Below are 20,388 nucleotides of genomic sequence, written 5' to 3'. Positions count from 1 at the left end.
TAATAGCTCAAAACGACATCGTTTAAGGTATAAGGAAGGCTCTGGCAAGGTGCAAATACTGGCATAGAAACTGAACAAAACACAAGGTCTCCGCTGCAAGCAAACTCACAAACAGATACCGAGTTTAGCCTTCACGAAATTTGTTCAAAAATCTAACCATAGCCATGGTTCTCGAGGTCAGTAATCACTTTGATTAATCTTTTTTTTTAATTTTTTTTTGTATTTAACATTCTCATTAATTACCCTTTCATTTCTCCAAAATCCATGAGATCAGGCGACTATGATATGTATCGACAATTCAGAATGGATGCGAAATGGGGATTACTCTCCTTCTCGGTTACGAGCTCAATCCGACGCCGTTAGTCTTATTTGCGGCGCTAAAACACAAGTAACTTTGTTGATATGTGTCTTTCTTTTTTCTCTTTTTTTATTTCTTTTTCCCTAAATTTGAAGTTTGTTCTATAGATAAAAAGATTAGGGTTTTCCTGTGTTTTGATGTTGAATAGTCTAATCCGGAGAATACTGTGGGGATTTTGACGATGGCGGGAAAAGGTGTCCGTGTTTTAACCACTCCTACAACCGATCTTGGAAAAATATTGGCTTGTCTACACGGTATGGATTTTATTTTATATTTTTTAATTTGTTTTTATGTGAGTTAGGTTGGGCAGATTGAACTGGGCTTTTGTATTAAAAAGTGATGGGTATTTGGTGATGATAGAAATTACAAGAGTTTGTGAATTGACTATAGGAGACTTTGAAATAGTTTTTGACATCTGAGATGTATTAGTATGGTAATTAGATTGTTTCAACTGAGTTGTGGTGTTAATGAATAATGGGCGTTTGATTTGAATAAATTTGTATACTCTTTGTTTATATGGTTTTGGTTTGACATGAGTTCGTGTATAGTTGTGAAAAGCTTGTACTTGTTTGTTAGTATGATTATTAATGATTATTTATGGTGGCTTTTGAGATTGAATCGATGAGAAGTTTGTCAACAATGTTAGTTATTTATGGCTAGAACTAAACAGAAAGGTTTAGTGTGGAAAGTAATAAGGATGCATCTAATTTGGGAAGGATTTAGATAGTAAGCCACAGAGCATGAAAACTGAACTACTTATATAGAATTTGTGTTGCAGCTTTATGTTTGAAGTATGTGTTGTGAAAAGGGTTTCCTAAGGCAATGGATTAAATGGTGAATGGATATTTGATATGGTTGCTACTGTAAGTAAGCTTGTAAGGATGTCATGATATGGTCGCTCAATTCTTTTTCTTTTTTTTGTTTTCTCGGTTTCTTGTTGAAGTTCTAGAATCAGACTGATTTTTGTTGCTAAGAAACTTATTAGTTCAACCTTTGTGAGCTTGGTGTTGAATGTCTAGTACAAAAGCCTTGTGTTCCACTTGTTCACTTTCTAGAAGGAAGACTATTTTAGTCAGTTGCTTAAACAAATTTTGATGTTTTCTGAAAGCATGACCTGGTTAGTAAATTTCCAGCTGGTTTATTTTGCACGCATTAATGAAGTCAATGAAATAAGCATTCTCTGTCATCTCAGTTTTTTTATTTTTGATTCTCGCTTATGTCGCTCCTCATATTCTTCCTTCTGTTGTAGAACTCGAAATGGGGGGTGAGATGAACTTAGCTGCTGGTATCCAGGTTGCTCAACTTGCTCTTAAACATCGCCAGAACAAAAACCAGCGCCAGAGGATCATAGTTTTTGCTGGAAGGTATCTATGAAAAATATATATAGGTTTTTTTTTTTTTCATTTTATTAATAAATAATGCTCTTCAATTGTCTGTGCTTGCAGTCCAATTAAACATGATAAGAAGGTAATGGAGATGATAGGAAAGAAATTAAAAAAGAATAGCGTAGCTCTTGACATTGTTAATTTTGGTGAAGAAGACGATGGGAAGCAAGAGAAGTTGGAGGCCCTACTTGCTGCCGTAAATAACAATGAAAGCAGTCATATAGTTCATATTCCTCCTGGTCCTAATGCTCTGTCTGATGTACTTATCAGGTGTGAATATTTTCCTGTTTGCTTTGTGGCCTTAATTTCAATTATGGTTGCAAATCTAAAAATTGATAAGTTTACTGTAGTTTACAAGAAATTGGAGTTAGCGTATATATTAAAATGTTGAATTAATGATCATAAGATCTGAGAGTGAAACAGCTTCTATGTTTCAAATAGAGAAGTTCTTCAGTTATTTTGGACTTAGTACCGCAAAACTTTCTGCTTGCAATAAAACAAGTGCTCATAAGAATAGTTGTTGAGATGTTCAGCAAATGTGAATATGAGCTTAACATGTTGCTTTTTGAAAAGTAGGTGAAACCAATCAAAACACTTATCTCCTATGTGCATATACTTACTAATGATTTACTGTTTTCTGGCAGCACCCCTATATTCAATGCTGATGGTGAAGGAGGAAGTGGCTTTGCAGCTGCTGCTGCAGCAGTGGCAGCTGGTGGTGTTTCTGATTTTGAATTTGGTGTTGATCCCAATATTGATCCTGAGCTGGCTCTTGCCCTCAGAGTTTCTATGGAGGAGGAGAGAGCAAGGCAAGAAGCTGCTGCCAAGAAGGCTGCTGACCAAGCTGCTAAACAAGGAAAAGGGGAAGAGGCCTCTTCCAATTCACAGGATGCTACCATGACTGAGAATGTTAACACAGCTACTGAATCAACGGAGAAAACTTCTGAACCAATGGTTGGTCTCAACTTTTACTTTTGTACATGATTGGGGCATGCATGTGTTGTTTGTTGCTTAACACATGTAGTAACATTTCAGTTAATATCTGTGAACTATTTCTTTAATTTCATTTGAAGTTACTGTTGAGAATGCTTGTTTGTGTAGGATGAGGAGAATGCTTTACTGGAGCAGGCTTTTGCAATGTCCATGAATATTCCTGTATCAGATGCCTCTGTGGTTGACACTGATATGTCAGATGCGATTAATGAAGATAAGGAGTTAGCATTGGGTAGGTTCTTTTCTATTATAGCATGCATCTTAATTTATGTAGAAGGTGCAAGCCACTAATTTGCAAAATTTTTGTTGTCATTTTCCCTCTATGTATTAAATTTTTCATGGACACTTCCCACGGATTCAAAACTCAATCACCCATATCAAATTCCAATTCTTTTGTTTCTACTATAATACATTCCTGAATCAGTTCTGAATGTAGACGAGATTTAGTTTATTTGTACTCCTATTTGACTTCGGATTAATCATAACATGGGTAGGCTCGTTTTTTCTTTGTTGTTTTATTTCAGCATACATGTAACTAGATATGAAATTATTAAAGCAATTGCATGGTCTATATTGGTACTGTTTCGTGTTTGGGCTGCTTTGACTTTTCTTAAATTTGTTTAAGATGTTGAACTCTTAAATTGTCTAATATTTGGGGTAAGATGAATTCTATTCCTAGAATGCAAGCTGAGTCTAATACATGCAACCATAACTGGTAATTATATTTCTTTTTCATTAGTGGAATGTCTTTCTTACCATTGGAATTCCTGGGTTAAACTCTCACTTATTTATTACTCAGATAAGTTATTATTAAAGATTTAAGATATTTTGCAAATTTTCCCAACTGCCATGTCACTGAGATTTGCCAAGTTTTAAAATGCTGACAAAGTTCTTGTTTTTAAATAATTAATGTTGTACTTTTTCATTGACTTATTTCACTACATGCAGCTCTTCAAATGTCCATGCAAGAAGATACGAAAGATTCATCAAACCCCTCAGATATAAACAAGGTGTTGGCAGATCAGTCTTTTGTCTCATCTATCCTTACATCAGTGAGTATAATTTCACCAGTATTATTGAACTTCGTACTAGATTGCAGCATTTAAACCTATATCCTTACATATTGCTTCCAGCTTCCAGGAGTTGATCCGAATGATCCTTCAGTAAAAGATTTGATTGCATCTCTACAAGGTCAACCTGAGGTCTGTACATTAGACCTTCCACAAACTGGAATGGTTAACTGACTTTACATTGTTTTGATTATATTTCAATGTAATGACATTAATATCTATGTTTGTGTTATTATTTGTTTATATAAATTCTTAGTGGAACTAATTTAATTACCAAGTATACATCATGTATGCTGCAACTAACTGTAGTTCCTTTTGCCTTTTTAATCATTAGTCATCACAACAGAAGAAAGATGAAGATCAGCCTCCAAATGCTGATAAGTGAGGCTGCTGTCAATGTTGCTGCTGAATCTTCAAGCCAAAGTTTTAATTTCAGAATCCAGCCAATCCTGATTCACTGGGATCACGCCTTGATTGCTCTGTATCTGGGAACTCTGATGTTTCTCCTGAGAGGTTAAGACACAAGAAGAGATACAAAAAGAGCCTCTTGATATTTCATAAGAAACCTACTGAAATATTGTTTGAACCATTGGTTGTGTCCCCGTGGTTTTAGTGCTATGACCGTATTCTTGTCATTATATCTTTTTTAATCCTTTGAAAGACTTGATCATTTGTTGAAAACAGAGTATAGATTTCTGGAATTGTGGATAGATTCAAGTCATGTTCTTTGATAATTTGTTAGGGGTCGATTCTACAATTGGATCATATTACTATTGTTTTGATATTAATGTTGCCACAGGTTGGCATCTAGATGAAATCGACATATGAAAGACGACGGAGATCAACATTGAAACTTAAGCTCCAGATCATGATGGTGTGAAATCTGTTTTGGGCATTTTACTTCTTGTTAGCAAACTAGGATTTGGGGGTAGTTAAAATGTATAATCTTTTGTTGTCTGGGATCCTCTTTAGGCCTCATTAAACCCTTACGTCAAACCACCAGGTTTAGACATTCACAGCCAAGAACACGAGCATTATCAAATTTCAACTCTGCGTTTGCCTATAGTGGATCGGTAATTCGATGCTCAAAGCAAGTATTTTGCCAGCGGACAATCCATTCTTAAGGTAGCAAAGGATGCAAATCTCAACAAGAGCCACTCCAGAAATAAAATTTCCATCTACTGCCACTCCAGAAATGAAATTTCCATCTACTTTAACAAAGTAAACTTCCCCACCAAATCGGCAACTTCCATCAAGAAAAAGCCGAGAACTAACAAGCTGGATTCATGGGGCCAAACCAACCCAAAATAGGCTATTTCCACCTTTTCTCAACCACAATTTGCGCCCACCATTCATACTTTGTAAAATATTAGAGGCTTGGATTCGAGAACCAAATAAGCCATGCCACTAAATGAACATTCATCGTGGGGTCTGAGTCTGAGTGAGTGGCTCTATTTTCCACAACTAGGACCCCACCCACATGAGTACATATCTCCCTTTCCACCTTCACTCTTCTTTTGCTTGTAACTTTTCCTGGGATTTTAGTGCTTGTACTCACTCTAGTACACTTAACTATTGTCTTCCATAGGCCAATACTCGCGGCCCATATTCATCACCCATCACTATTTTATTGGATTATTATTAGGTAATTGCTCCCCTTGTCTACTTCATATCCTTGGACAAAGTTATGGGAAAACTCATGCATGGGGATACGTAGCCTTGAGCAAAGAAAACCAAGAGTCGATTAACCAATCAATTAGGTTGGCAAAATGACCAAGAAAGTTTTACTAGTCCATCTTCTTCTTCTTTCTCCTCTTGCTCCTTTGCTTCCACGCAAAGACACATACATTTAACAACACAGATAAAAAAGGTAAAAAGAATGTGGGTGTGTGATCCAAGATGGTACCACTGTTCCATCAACATTCTTCTTACCTTTGATAAATAATGACAAACCCTAAACTTGTACCATATGTCAAACATATCAATTAAACTCGTAACACAAAAAGATACAAATATTAAAACTTACATCGCATTCATTTAACTTTTACCAACTACCTTTGCAAATTTGAAGTAATATTATAGTTTTTTTTTCTTTTTCACCTTTTACTTATTCAAGGACTAGAATACAAGAGGAAGAACAAAACTAGGTTCAAATTAGATCAGCTTACTGTTTTGGAAGATATTTGTGAAAATGTTTTGGTAAGTGTTTTTTCAGTATACCATTTGATAATAATTTAGTATGTAATATAAATTTATTTGTTAATTTGGTAATTAATATTCCTGGTAAGGCATGCCAATGATTTGAAATTAGTCTGTGGGTACTCAATGTGATAAGATTATGTGCAAAACAAGATACCAAATGTGGGTTTAAAGTTCATTAATTGAAATGTTAATCCACTGGATATAGACAAGAAAGACATAATACAATTAATTGTAGTATGTTAAGTTGCATTTTCAATTAAATGATTTTATCATATTTTAATGTAAAAGATTAATTATATTATGTAAGTTGAATTATGGGTAACGATTTGATCCTAAAAATAGGATCTTCGTCTTGGTCGGAGGGAATTCCTTAACATAAGTAAAAGTAGAAACTGAGATAAAAACAATCCCTAAAAACAAGGATAAAGATATATATATATATATCTATGTCCATCCTATGCCCATCTCATGCGTATTTTTAAAGTATAATTTATAAAATATCTATTACACTTTTAATTATTTACCAAAATTGGATATCCATTGCCGTAATATTATATACATTTATAATAAGTATTAAATATAATTGGATGATTTTGAATTAAGGATAACATAACAAAACATTATCATTGTATACAAGTTGACATCCGTTATAAGTGTATACAATTTTATTAATCTTAAAACAAAATTTAAAAATACAATATATGTATGTACATGCACTTATTTAATTATACAGGTATAGTTGATGTATTTGATGTGATATGTCAATAATTGGATAAACACAAAATCATTACTATATATATGTTACTTTCCTTAATTCAAAAACACTCTATTAGATTGGATAACACATAGTTTTATTACCTAAAAACAATAAAATCTCGTTAGAAGAGATAGTACATAGTTTTATTGATCTAAAACCGATCAATAGAACTACGAGATACAGACGAATAAAATCATCACTATTGAGATGATTAAATAGATACATAATTCTCCAATCATAACTAAGAGTAGTATTAATTTGAGGGAGAAAAAGGTAAAATAACCATATAAGAATATTTTAAGAAAACAAAAATAAAAAACCCTAATAAATACATTTTAAAATAGCCGCAGATAAATCTACTTAAAACTAAAATTGTAAATATGCTCAATTTCAGTGGCATTTCAATGCCACCATCACTATATAAGGACTCCAACTCCTACTGGCAAATACGGTTTACAGTAAGAAGTCATCTTTCCAAAATACTTATCTAACTCACCAAGAATGGCTATGACAGTCAAGAAGGTACTTCTTTTTTTCCTTCTTTCTTGAATTCTTCTTCGGAAAACATGTTCTTCGATCAGTTTTGACTTCTGGTTTATGATTTTTTTTCGCTTGCAGGCTACGCCCTGGATGTGGGTGGCTGATGAGTGCAAGAACTCGTTCATGGAGATGAAATGGAAGAAGGTGTTTAGGTACATCGTGTTTAAGATCGATGAGAATTCGAAATTCGTCACTGTCGATAAAGTCGGCGGTCCTGGTGCGAGCTACAACGATCTCGCCGCCTCGTTGCCGAACGACGACTGCCGATACGCGGTGTTTGATTTCGATTTCGTGACCGTTGATAATTGCCGGATGAGCAAGATCTTCTTCATTGCATGGTTCGTCCATTTCTTTTTCCTAATCATGGATCAATTTGTACAGATGAAATCGTATAAATCTTTGTTCGTTTTTGATTGATTCAGGTCCCCTGAAGCATCAAGAATTAGAGCAAAAATGCTGTATGCGACCTCAAAAGCCGGGCTTAGAAGAGTCCTGGATGGGATCCATTACGAGGTCCAGGCTACTGACCCTGCGGAAATGGGCTTTGATGTGATCCGAGACCGGGCCCAGTAGATTTTATTTTATATAATTATGTCAGTAATGTAAATTAATGCCATCTAATCTGATGTATTAATAATAGTAATAAATAATAATAATAATTATGCCTTGTGTGCGCTAATTTCACCTTAAAACCGTCTTCTGACTATACTTTTCTCCATTTTCATTTGCACAAAAATAAATTATAAATATATCAATTTTACTTTATAATTCCTAAATTATATATATATATATATATATATATATATATATATATATATATATTTTAAAGTGTATCGAATATTAATACGATATAATAAATAAATTATATTTGCTAACATATAAGATAATTAAAGATTTTTATTATTTTATTTTAAAAAATGTGACTTATTATGTAATCCGATAAATGATAAAATATATGATTTGATTAGTATGCACCACTTCTAAACTCTTGGGCCGTTTTTTAGGTTAACCAAATTCATTTTGCCATGACAATGTTAGCATTTTTTAACAATAATAAAATTATGTATACATATTTTTTATATATAATTTGTATACACAGTTGATGTATCATCATGTGGTTAAGTGATTTTGAATTAAAAATAAAACAATATTTAATCATATGATAACACATCATCTGTATAAAAAAATTATGTGTTAAAAGTAGATACACATAACATTGTTTTATGAACAAAATTCAAACCAAAGCTAACATCACTTTTTTAAATATTTACCTTTAATAATTTTATAAAATCCAACCAACATCTAAAAATCTAAAATCTAAGCATTTCATATTTACTTAAATAAGGTAACACTAGTATTTTTTTTAATATTAATAAAATTATATATACAAAATTTTTTATATAATTAAATAATTAAAAATTAAAAATAATATAATAATATATCATTTATGTATTCAAATTATGTTAATAAAAAAAATGAATATATAACATTCCCTTTTTTTATATAATTATTAGATATTTTCATCCAGTAATCACTAACTTAACAAATATATTCTCCACATTCCTATATATTCTGACAAAACAAACACTGATTTCCACTATTCATTAAAAAACTTACCTAAAGTTTTTAAACAATTTAGATTTGCTTCCAAATTTGACTATCTAAATTAATCACAGTAAAATTATATGTATATGTAAATTACTTAAATAATCCTGGAGAATTCACAGGAAGCTCTCGTAGCTCAGTTGGTTAGAGCACCCGTTTAGTAAGCGGGAGGTCTTGAGTTCGACTCTCAACGAGAGCACAGGTGCTTTCTAACTTTTTTACTTAAATTGTTCTAACATAAACGCTTCCCTAAAGAGGTTTCAGTGAACCTCGAAGTATTGAATCCTTTTTCCTTGTCGTTAAAGTTAAACAGAATTGGACAGACTGATCACACGTCCGCCATGCCGCAATCTCCGTCTGAATGTTCGCCAGCCAGTTTGTGACGACTTCAGGCTGCTGGTTAATTTCAGCCGTTGGATCAGTAAGAGTTTAAATCTTAACACAGAAACTCTGTCACTGTTCCCTCACTTTTGGTTCAATAATTTTAGATCTTCACCCTGCCTTCATGGCGCGTGCTAACCACCTCTGGTTTAATGCCTTACATCTCAAAATAATTAAAAATTAGATTAATTATTGTTTCTAGACTTTCAGGTTATTATCTTAATATTATTCATTAATTAACATATTTAAGGCTGTGGTAGTCAGTTGAAAGCCAAAATTTGCTTGAGAGTGAGTGGAATGAGTTTCATTCCAAGCCACGTGTCTACCGTTTAGTGATAATTATACCATTAATTAATTAATTATTAATCCAAAGAATTTTAGATTTGAAGGCGACATCAACTGGAAACTACATAATTAATTAATGCAATGCTCAAGCATACACTTTATACGCAATCAGAATTCTTCATTCTCTATCTTCTGATCAGCGGTGATAAACAAATTTGTCACATTGTAATGCCTCAGTCCTTGTCCCACATGATAATATGTTCATGACACCACTTTTTTGAATAAAAATACTTTTTTATTTGAGCCACTAGTTTATTCAAAAATCAAATAAAAGAATTAACGTTGAAACGATGTCGCTTTCCGACATGATAGCAGTCAAGGATGGCCCGCTAACTAAGGGATGAGTCAGCAGTACAGGTACAAAAGTATATCCGCACACACTCTATTAATTAATCACGATTAAGGAAAAATGAAGACAATTGGTTCCCTTAAATCACTCCATCTCTGTCGGTAACCAAAACATTGTCACAGTCACTCTAACTCCCATGGCTTCGTTTCTCTCTGGTTCTGTTCCTCTACGGTACCTCGTCCTCCTTGTTTTTTCCGCTTCCATCTTGCAAACTCAAGCCCTCTCTACCGATCAAACCGTCAAAACCTTCATCTTCCGTATCGATTCTCAATCCAAACCTTCCATCTTCCCCACTCACTACCACTGGTATAGTTCCGAGTTCGCTACTCCGCTCCAAATACTCCACACATACGAAATCGTTTTCCATGGCTTCTCCGCCACTCTTTCTCAGCAACAAGCCGCCTCTCTCAGTGACCATCCCGCTGTCCTCGCTGTCTTTGAAGACAAGCGACGCCAACTCCACACTACCCGCTCGCCTCAGTTCCTCGGACTCCGTAACCAACGCGGACTCTGGTCTGACTCCAACTACGGATCAGACGTCATCATTGGCGTGTTCGATACTGGTATCTGGCCAGAACGACGTAGTTTTTCGGATTTGAACATTGGGCCTATTCCTTCGAAATGGAAAGGAGTTTGCCAAACTGGAGTCAAATTTAGTCAACATAACTGTAATAAGAAAATAATCGGCGCCAGATTTTTCTCTAAAGGTCACGAAGCGGCTGCGAGATTCCCTGGTCCGATAAGCGGATCATTTAATAACACGGTTGAGTTCATGTCTCCGCGTGACGCGGATGGCCACGGCACCCACACCGCTTCAACTGCTGCCGGCCGTTACTCTTTCCGTGCTAGCATGGCAGGCTATGCTTCCGGAATCGCTAAAGGCGTAGCGCCGAAATCCAGACTGGCGGTTTACAAGGTTTGCTGGAAGAATTCCGGATGTTTCGATTCCGATATCCTCGCCGCCTTTGACGCTGCTGTCAACGATGGAGTTGACGTTATATCAATATCAATAGGAGGCGGTGACGGAATTTTATCGCCTTATTATCTCGATCCGATTGCTATCGGTTCGTACGGTGCCGTTTCGAGAGGTGTGTTCGTTTCGTCATCGGCCGGCAACGATGGTCCTAATGAAATGTCAGTGACTAATCTTGCTCCATGGATCGCCACCGTCGGAGCCGGCACAATTGATCGTAACTTCCCGGCAGAAGTGACTCTCGGTGACGGTCGAAGACTCTCTGGAGTTTCACTGTACGCCGGTGCGCCATTAAGAGGTAAAATGTTTCCGTTGGTTTATCCTGGTAAATCAGGGGTTTTATCTCTGTGCATGGAAAATTCGTTGGATCCTAGTTTGGTGAAGGGTAAAATCGTAATATGTGACAGAGGAAGCAGTCCAAGAGTGGCTAAAGGTTTAGTCGTGAAGAAAGCAGGAGGTGTGGGCATGATTTTGGTGAATGGAATTTCCAACGGTGAAGGTTTAGTCGGTGATGCTCATCTATTGCCAGCTTGTGCTCTTGGTTCTGATGAAGGAGACGTTGTCAAAGCCTATGTTTCATCCGGTGCTAATCCAACGGCCACCCTTGATTTCAAAGGTACTATCCTTGGAATCAAACCGGCTCCGGTGGTGGCTTCCTTTTCGGGCAGGGGACCCAATGGGTTAAACCCTGCGATTCTTAAGCCGGATTTTATTGCTCCTGGGGTAAACATTCTTGCTGCGTGGACTGACGCTGTTGGTCCAACTGGATTGAACTCTGATACGAGGAAAACAGAATTCAATATTTTGTCTGGAACTTCAATGGCATGTCCACATGTAAGTGGCGCTGCGGCCTTGCTTAAATCTGCTCACCCGGATTGGAGTCCAGCAATGATAAGGTCCGCAATGATGACTACTGCAAGTATAATTGATAATAGGAATCAAACCATGACTGATGAGTCCAGCGGAAAAGCTTCAACACCCTATGATTTTGGTGCCGGTCATGTTCATCTTGATCGAGCAATGGACCCGGGATTGGTTTATGATATAACTAATGATGATTATGTCAACTTCTTGTGTGGGATGGGTTACAATCCAAAGATAATTCAGGTGATCACAAGATCATCAGTTAAGTGTCCAGTGAGAAAGCCATTGCCTGAAAATCTTAACTACCCTTCAATTGTGGCATTATTCTCAACAGCTTCCAAAGGGGTTTCCAGGAAGACGTTTATCAGGACTCTGACCAATGTGGGTCAAACGGATGCTGTTTACAGAGTGAATATTGAGAATCCAGGGAAGGGGGTTGAAGTGAGCGTGAAACCAGCTTCATTGGCATTCAGAGCTGCTGTCAAGAAGAGAAGCTTCTTGGTGACAGTAACGGTGGATAGCAATAACTTGGTGGTGGGTGATTCCGGTGCTCTGTTTGGGTCAATTTCTTGGTTAGATGGGAAACATAGTGTGAGGAGTCCCCTTGTGGTCACTCAATTGGAACCATTGTAAACTTGATACCGGAGTTTTAACATCTGCTCTTGATCGATGATTCAGGTGAAAAGATAACAGATATTTAGTGGTAGCATTCGGTAAGCATACGAGGTAATCTATTATGTGTTATGTATTTTCATCTACTGCAGGATCATAGGATTAGGGAGGGGCATAAACTGGTTTTTGAGAGTGAAGTTTTAGTGTGTAATTTGCCCTTTTTTTTCTTATGTAAAATCCCTTTTAAGTTATGTTGTATTGTATGTATAAACTGAACAAGTTTATATGGTCCAAAATTAAAAAAAAAAATTATTTATGCTATTCTAATCGTCCCTTCATGTATGAAATTCTGTATTTTTAATGTTTTATATTTGTGTAATGTGTTCGGATTCACCAGCCTTTTCAATGTAAACTTTTGTCTTGTTCTATTTCTTCTACTAGTATTTCCCCTCAATTCTCAGACATTTTCAGGATCGAGATTATCCTTTCATTTTCTTCTATTATAAAACGTTTCCATTATTTTGTCTTGTCCATGGGATTCACCAGGGCCACCTTCACTGAAGAATCCATCAATTCCATGTGCTTTCATGTCATCTCTCCCATTCCTATATCAAATTTATGAAGTACAAGACCTCTTTCTTATCACTACAAAGTTTTTAGACATCACCCTCTGTAACTATTTATGAGCATTCAGAAAAAAAATTTACTAGTGGGTCATCTTCTCATACTTAAAATTTGGTGTCTATTATTCAGCCTTCGGGGAAATGACATCCATTAGTACTAGGAAATGGCCTCAATTTTTGGGACCCATATGGGTAAAAAACATAATATGGCATGGCACAAATGAAAATATTTTCTTTCTTTAATTTAGCTTTGTATAATCTTGATTTATTAATTCAACCTAATCTGTAACCTAGTTTGCAAGTCACATAAACCTATAGAAATACGTGAAACTTTATGGAAAAATGGTTCCTGAGTTCTACGCATTAAAGTGTTTGCATGAACAAGTCAAAACTTCAGCAACAATTAATTAGATAGAAAGATATACAATAAATACAAATTTTACAAATTTTTTAATAGATAATTAAATAAACGTATTTTGTGTTAACATGTGATAAGATAATTTTGAATTATATATTAAAAATTATGTGCATATAACACTGTTTAAGGATGTAATATGTCACCTCAGATAAGGTAGTTCAAATTAATAGTGTTTAAGACTTTTTATTCGTAAAGGAGGTGATGTCTTAAGAGTTGGAGCCCATCCCAATTAGAGTTTTGAATTGATGAACTTGAAAGCATCTTGCTTTGGACATGATCTGACCTACTTAAAAAAAATATAGTAAAGCAAATCTGGTCTTGGCTTTTGGTAGTGACAGCTATGTGTTCATGCCATTCTTTAATCAAAATGCTTTGTGATTGTATGTCCTGTTTAAAGCTTAAAATTTAAGCAAGTTCACATCTAGAGTGGAAGCTGATGTGGGTTTTTTTTATCAATTGAATTTAGTTTGTATTCATTGTTATGGTTAATGAAATGGGTTTTGTTTTGTTTACCTTCTGTTTAGAGCAGACAATTTTTATCTAGTTGATTGAGACTTGAAAAAAGATGTGTGTGTATGTTTTCGTTGCCATCAATCAGCTTCAACTAAATAATAGTCCCCACAATTTCTCCACTTTGCTCGGGAATGAGGAGAAACTGAGGGCAAAAGTTCTTATTTTGCATCAACAGTGAGAAGATATTTAGGAGATGATAAAGGAAATATTTTTGTCACAACCGATATGATATTTCTGAAAGTTGTGCCAGTTGATGTGCTTCCTTTTAAGGTTTTCATGTGGCTGAATTTGGATTTCAGTATTGCTACAATATCAATGAGAAGAACAGCAATGCTGCTGTCTAATCCTGAAGTAAATGCAAATTATCACAAGGTTAAAATAGTCATCTTCATGAAAAGCTGTCAGAAAGCTAAGTTGAGCATTCAGATTTGAGGTGGCTCTTTAAAAAATATGCTAGAATGGGTTCAACTCAGGGTCAATAAATTCCCAACATTTGCATTTATAGCAGCATATCTTGTGCTACACTTAACCAATAGAGATGTAATATTTTGTTACCAGAAGAATCAAATATAACAAGAAGCAAAGTGGTTCAATAACTAATACAATCCAAATTTGGCAACAGATTCATAAGAAATTGAATCTCCTTTGTATGGTCCACTATGTGGAAATCTATGTATATTCTATTTTCTGATTCATAAGAAAGTCCAATATCTCTATGACTGTATATGATGCAGAGTAGTTGCAGTAATCAATATGAGGTGATGAATTACGGGTTAACGTTTGCCACCACAGGGAAAGCTCACTTGTTGAAAGAATTGGTTAGCGTTTTACAGAGTCACAATTGTTTTTTGGTACAGAAAGAGAGTTGGGATGTGGTGGCAAGGAAGATGTCACCAGACGAGTTTGAAGTCGGAGGATAAGAGGGAGTTGATGAGGAAAAGGTTGGCGGCTATTAATCCGGGGAGTTGAAGTTGAGGCTAGAAGTTACTGAAAATGGCACATAGAGAGGTTCATGTGCCTGTCCAACTTGCAGGGAGATAATTTTTTATGTTTCAATGGTTCCTTTCAATACTGGGTAGATGTAAAATTTATCATGCTTTCTACCTTCTTGTTCAATCTATGTGCATGTGCAGAGAAGGCTTGTGATGCAGCTGAAGTTGCCATTAAGAATGTCACTTCGACCGTGTCAGTTGTGGCAACTGGGCTTGTTTTAGAGATGTATATCTCAAATCTCAAACTAACCATATAATTGATACTCCATTACATCATCACTGTGATCTAACCATATGATTGAATGCTTCATTAGATCACCTACACTGTGATCTAACTGAATAATTGAATGCCTCATTACATCATCTCCACTGTGATCTAACCACATCATCACTAGTATGCTTGTTGCTACTATCACTAAGAATCAATCATTATACTGGAAGTTGGCATTGAACTCTTGAAGTTTGTGGTGTCATGTTCTCCCTTACCGGTTCTGTTGCTTTGAGGTAAAGTTTCTGCTAAAATGGATATTAGGGAATGCATCCAGAGCTGCCCCATGAATAGATTTGGATGCTTAGCCTTAAACAAGAACTCAATTTCATATCCTATAATGTCAAAGCAGAAAGGGGTATAGATTTGGATGGCAAAATTTTGAACAAATATCTTTTCTAGACCTAGTTTATGTACATTTTCATGTATGTGATTTTTAATTCGCCAAGTTTGATCATATTGTCTCTCATTTCAGGTATGGGGGGCAAGCGGGAAATGCAACCAATGAGGAACTAGATGCAGCAGGACATGCAATTGGCATTGCTTGGACTGTTTTCAAGATAAGAAAGGCTTTCAATCTGGCCATTGAAGCTGCTGCAAAAGCAAAATATGCCGAATTGAAGGAAAAACAACAGAAGTAGATGCAGCTTATAGATTTTAATTTTGCCCTTTGTTTGCCTCTGTAGGATGTTTAAGTGATAACAAAATTAGGATATGAGGACTTCTTTAATTGAGAATGGTACATTTTATTCCTTTCCTTGACCGTTAAATGCTTCTTATTAATATTTCATACACACACAACCATCTTTTAAATTATGCTTCTACCAAATTTCTGCTGCATGAGTCATGGATCACTCTTCAGGCCTCAGTAGGTAGTTTGGAAGGGCTTATAAGTCTTGAGATCAAGAACAACTCCAGCTAAAGAGCCGATTGCAGCAGCTACAGTGATGAAGAAACAACTGACACTAAGAATTTGAAGGCCAAGCCACCTGGCTGTGCCTCTTCCAATCTTCTTCTGTGCTATGTACATTTCAATTGGGAAATAAACAGTTAAAGGCCAGAACCCCATTGCCCCCAGGATCCCAACAACATCATTGAAGAAGGGCATCAGCATGGCTATTATGGTTGTCAATAGAACAAACATGGTCCTCCATACCAGACGGAACAAGTTTAACTGGTAAACGCCACAGAAAGGGATTGGTATGTCGTATTCTGCTGTGACAAAGTCACTCTTAGACCACTTCTGTGCACTCCATTTTTCCACAAAAGCAAACAAGGGCTGGCAGTACACCTACATAATTGCATTGAATCAATATAACCCTATAAAGTTATCCAAAAAATTGAAGAATCTTCATCTGTATGTACCTGGTATGCACCAACAAGGTGAACAACAATGGCTACGTTGGCAATGTCTAGGAGCCAGTTGGGGTTGTAGAAGCCAAAGCCAGTCAAGAGATTTCCAGGAGCCAGATCACCAAAGGAAGCATAACCCATGCATCCACAGAGCAAGTAGAAGGCAGTTGTTACTGTGATGCTGAATACGGTTGCTTTCTTCATGGTCTTGTGCTCTGCAGGAGGAGATTTTACTGTATCCTGCATAATTGAAATGGTGTTTATATATGTACCATCATCATTATATCAGGCCAATTTGGTTAAATTTTTCACTTGATATGTACCTGGATTTCAATGAGGATGACAGAATAAGAGTATGCAAAGGCAATTGCTCCAAGAGCTTGCAAACTCCTCCATATCTTCTGCATTGAAGTAACTGTTCCAGCATGTGTTACTGTCCCTATGCTGATTCCTGTCAAGCTCCCTCTGATATTCCCATTCTCTGGGAAAAAATGATGAGTTTGAAAGTTTGTTCATATAAATGCAGAACTAATAATGAATAATGTGAAATTATACCTGCAACTTTTCCAATTCCAAGTCCAAGACCAACAGTAGAGTAAGTGAATGACATAACAGCTGCAACTATAGAGAGCCACCATACTTGATCAAAGTCTGGGATTTGAGAAAATATCACCTCTGCAATCCCAAATGTTATCATATACCCATTACTTGACATATGGCATGGATTCTTCCCCCCACTCTTGTGAAAACAGTTTGATCTTTTTATAGCCCTGTAACAGTAGTGTTGAGTACATAGGAACCTTGATAGCATGAAGAAAACTTTATCATATAGAAAAGAGAAAAATGACAGAACTCACATCATACTGACAGATGCTGCAATTGTATACCCAATTGCAACACCAAACAAATTTAAGTACTGGATGAGCCCACATAGCATCACCTTCTTTCCTCCTGCAATCACAATGGATGCATGCTACTATTATCATCATGTGTCAAAGTATAAGAGATAGAAAGATGAATCAATAATATTTCTTACCTAAGTTGGCCTTGACAGCATCCATATAAGTATAATTTCTCTGTCCTGTGACAGGATCACCAGACCTATAGCACTGAGAAAGAAGATTGGAAGTGTAGAGATTAACAAGGGCAAAGAGGATCATGACTGTTGGTCCTGCAACCCAACCAAGCTGCCCAATTGCCCAAGCTAATGACAACACCCCTGAACCTATCACAGCTGTGATAATATGCGATGTTGCAGTCCAAAAAGTTCCTGCATAGCAATTGAAATGAGTTTATTTTATGAGCCAACAATAACTAGGTCACTTTCAAACATATGATTCACATTAAAAATAAAATTATAGTTCGAAACTTAAAGCGTGAAACAAGCCATGCTAAAAGCTCTTCTTCTTCATAAAGTAAACTATAGTAGTTCACCTGTTCTCTTCAAGCGGCCATCGTCGTCAAAGCACTTGGAATAGTTGGCTTGGGGGTTTATGGCTTCAGTCTCATTATGAGCTTTAGGTTGAACTTCTACTTGCAAGTAGTGCTTGATATCATGTCTTTCTTCAAACTACATATAACAAGCATAAATATATTTAGGAAGCATTTCGGCAGAGAACTTATAAGAGCTTATTATGTTGATCTATTAATCTTACAGCGTCATGATGGATTCTGCTTGGAAGAGTTCGACTTCTTGGCAACATGGCTATAGTTATGAAATGTTATGAGAGTGTATATGAGAGTTGTACCAAAGAGACAAATTAAAAAGCTAGCTAATGAGAGAAATAATGGAGCAGGTGATGGACGCTGAACTATCAAAACTAGAGCCATTTATAGGGGAAGGGAAGATGGTGAATCAGTTGAGCTGAGGGAGGGTAGTGCAAACGTGTTAGTAGACTAGAGTATGAAACACGACGACTGGCCCGGCCATAATGTTCAATAACAATCAGTGTCCACTTAAAGATTATTACTATGGCATTAGTCCTTGAAATCTATCTATTTTTGTGGTCGAAATTAATGGTCTTTTTTGTGGGCAAGTTGATCAGTTGAAGATAATGAGATCGACATAAATAAAGTAGTGCTTACTATGTTTAGGTATGCAATCATAACTATGCTGAATAAGACCATATATAAAGTATGCATATCTGCAGAACACTCTCCAATATCTACAAAATATCTCTGAAGTTATTTGTAGGCATCATAACCAGTTTTGCAGGAACAGTTTGCAGAATTACAGTAATTTATCTCATATTTATTTAAAATCAATACCATATTTTTCAAAACTTTCAAAGTCATAAATTACAATTCAGTTTTTTAGCTTTTGTTCTTCGATTTGCAGTATGATGGGATAAAGAAAAGAAGTTAGGGGCAACACGGAATTAGGAATTCTACAATGGAACAGAGCACCATTTTGGTCACTTGAAACCTAATGAGAACCCATACATGACATAGACAATTTCTAATGTGAGATAGTAACAAGATCAGACATAACAAGCCGTGTCAAGTCAGATCTGACACAGCCCACTGTGTTATATCTATCAATTGACGAGCTTAACAAGCCGACCACTAACATGTCAAGATTTGCATATTAAAACATTCAGAGGTGTTTTTGTTGATAAACCCTATATGACTTGCATCTTCAAAGTTCTCTTGTGAATTATAGCAGGTTGATAACAGAAGTTATCTGTTCCCCTATAATCAATAACATATTCTTCTTCTTTCGACAACATTCTGGGTTCAAGATCTCATTCATGACTAAATTATATATACTTCCATCATTCATATAAACAATGAGATCATCTATAGAACTCGAGTATCTAACATTCTGTAAAACAGCAAGAAGAAACCATACAAATCAATCAACGTCAAATCAAAGTAGGTTAGAAACTGTTGATAGAGCAATAAGTTTTTGTATGTTTCCAATAGTGGAAACAATAGTTTATTGGCGAGAGTGGCATGTTATCTTTCCACTATAGGACTTGACATGACATGCATTACAGTAATCATTATAATCCTTTGAGTTGCTTTTACTTTCTCGAGTAATTCTTTTCCTGTTCCTTTTTCCTTTTCATGATGAGGACATGAGCATTTGGATAACTCAGATAAACATGGGGGGTGTTGAGATAATGACTATGACCCCTCAAAACCAGTCATTCTAATGGAGAACTCAAGCTTTACTCTTACTAACTTAATGGATGAAATAGTTTGTTGCTTGATGACTCTCCCACCATAATCAACAGACCCCAGCTTATCCTCGATTAATTTCAATTCATTTATTGATGATATTCCTTTTTGTTATTTCATTGTTGCTTTGATAGATATATTTTACTGCAACATATGATATCCATGCATTTTGGACCTTTTTTCATCTACTTTGTTAAGATGAGAGATGATCTTCTTACTTGACTTTCGTTATAGTTGGCTCTGGGTCAATCCATGTGAAGCTTGTTTGCCTGAAACAGTAAGTAAAGTTGATCATATTTGTTGTTTGATTAGCTTTTACTCAGGTCACCTGTAAAATTATTTTGTGAAATAATTAAAGGATGTAAATTATGGTAAAGTGAGTGCTTATTGAACTTCTGAGTTGGAAATGTTCTGCTTTTACATTTCTATGTGAAAATGATAAGTGAAGATGAAGATATAAAGAATGTCATACATGTAGGTAGAATAAGAATCAAAACATGATTAAGACATATAAGAGAAGAATAAAACTTTTACCTACCCTTTTACCTCCTATAAAGATATAGGATAATGGATTAAACTCCTCACTTAAAGAACCTCCAAAGGA

The 20,388-nt window shown here is 35.8% G+C and overlaps 4 protein-coding genes and 1 non-coding gene across 5 annotated transcripts; 4 read left to right on the top strand and 1 right to left on the bottom strand.

The window, feature by feature from the left end:
* Positions 1 to 15: 15 nt before the first annotated feature.
* Positions 16 to 4,540, top strand: LOC123227564 (26S proteasome non-ATPase regulatory subunit 4 homolog). Its single transcript, XM_044652605.1, has 10 exons — positions 16 to 176; positions 275 to 388; positions 507 to 612; positions 1,608 to 1,722; positions 1,804 to 2,013; positions 2,388 to 2,697; positions 2,845 to 2,968; positions 3,685 to 3,788; positions 3,870 to 3,938; positions 4,141 to 4,540. Exons 1-10 carry the CDS (start codon positions 165 to 167, stop codon positions 4,189 to 4,191), a joined length of 1,215 nt encoding a protein of 404 aa, XP_044508540.1. The 5' UTR covers positions 16 to 164; the 3' UTR covers positions 4,192 to 4,540.
* Positions 4,541 to 7,209: 2,669 nt separating this feature from the next.
* Positions 7,210 to 7,984, top strand: LOC123228158 (actin-depolymerizing factor 9-like). Its single transcript, XM_044653436.1, has 3 exons — positions 7,210 to 7,287; positions 7,384 to 7,643; positions 7,728 to 7,984. The coding sequence occupies exons 1-3, from the start codon at positions 7,267 to 7,269 to the stop codon at positions 7,876 to 7,878; spliced, it is 432 nt and encodes a 143-aa protein (XP_044509371.1). The 5' UTR covers positions 7,210 to 7,266; the 3' UTR covers positions 7,879 to 7,984.
* A 1,051-nt stretch (positions 7,985 to 9,035) lies between these two features.
* TRNAT-AGU lies at positions 9,036 to 9,109 on the top strand. The gene has a single exon. It is a non-coding gene; the product is annotated as a tRNA-Thr (tRNA).
* A 937-nt stretch (positions 9,110 to 10,046) lies between these two features.
* On the top strand, positions 10,047 to 12,755 carry LOC123228157 (subtilisin-like protease SBT1.6). The gene has a single exon (XM_044653435.1). It carries the CDS (start codon positions 10,122 to 10,124, stop codon positions 12,453 to 12,455), a length of 2,334 nt encoding a protein of 777 aa, XP_044509370.1. The 5' UTR covers positions 10,047 to 10,121; the 3' UTR covers positions 12,456 to 12,755.
* A 3,203-nt stretch (positions 12,756 to 15,958) lies between these two features.
* LOC123227311 (amino acid permease 4-like) lies at positions 15,959 to 18,421 on the bottom strand. Its single transcript, XM_044652056.1, has 8 exons — positions 18,257 to 18,421; positions 18,036 to 18,171; positions 17,638 to 17,871; positions 17,459 to 17,552; positions 17,157 to 17,371; positions 16,925 to 17,082; positions 16,614 to 16,841; positions 15,959 to 16,539 (listed from the first exon to the last, which is right to left on the bottom strand). The coding sequence occupies exons 1-8, from the start codon at positions 18,302 to 18,304 to the stop codon at positions 16,114 to 16,116; spliced, it is 1,539 nt and encodes a 512-aa protein (XP_044507991.1). The 5' UTR covers positions 18,305 to 18,421; the 3' UTR covers positions 15,959 to 16,113.
* Between the last annotated feature and the right edge of the window lie 1,967 nt (positions 18,422 to 20,388).

The sequence above is a fragment of the Mangifera indica genome, chromosome 10, assembly GCF_011075055.1.
Source record: "Mangifera indica cultivar Alphonso chromosome 10, CATAS_Mindica_2.1, whole genome shotgun sequence".
Lineage (NCBI taxonomy): Eukaryota > Viridiplantae > Streptophyta > Magnoliopsida > Sapindales > Anacardiaceae > Mangifera > Mangifera indica.
The sequence above is the reverse complement of the archived record's forward strand: the minus strand, read 5'-3'. Positions and strand labels throughout refer to the sequence as shown.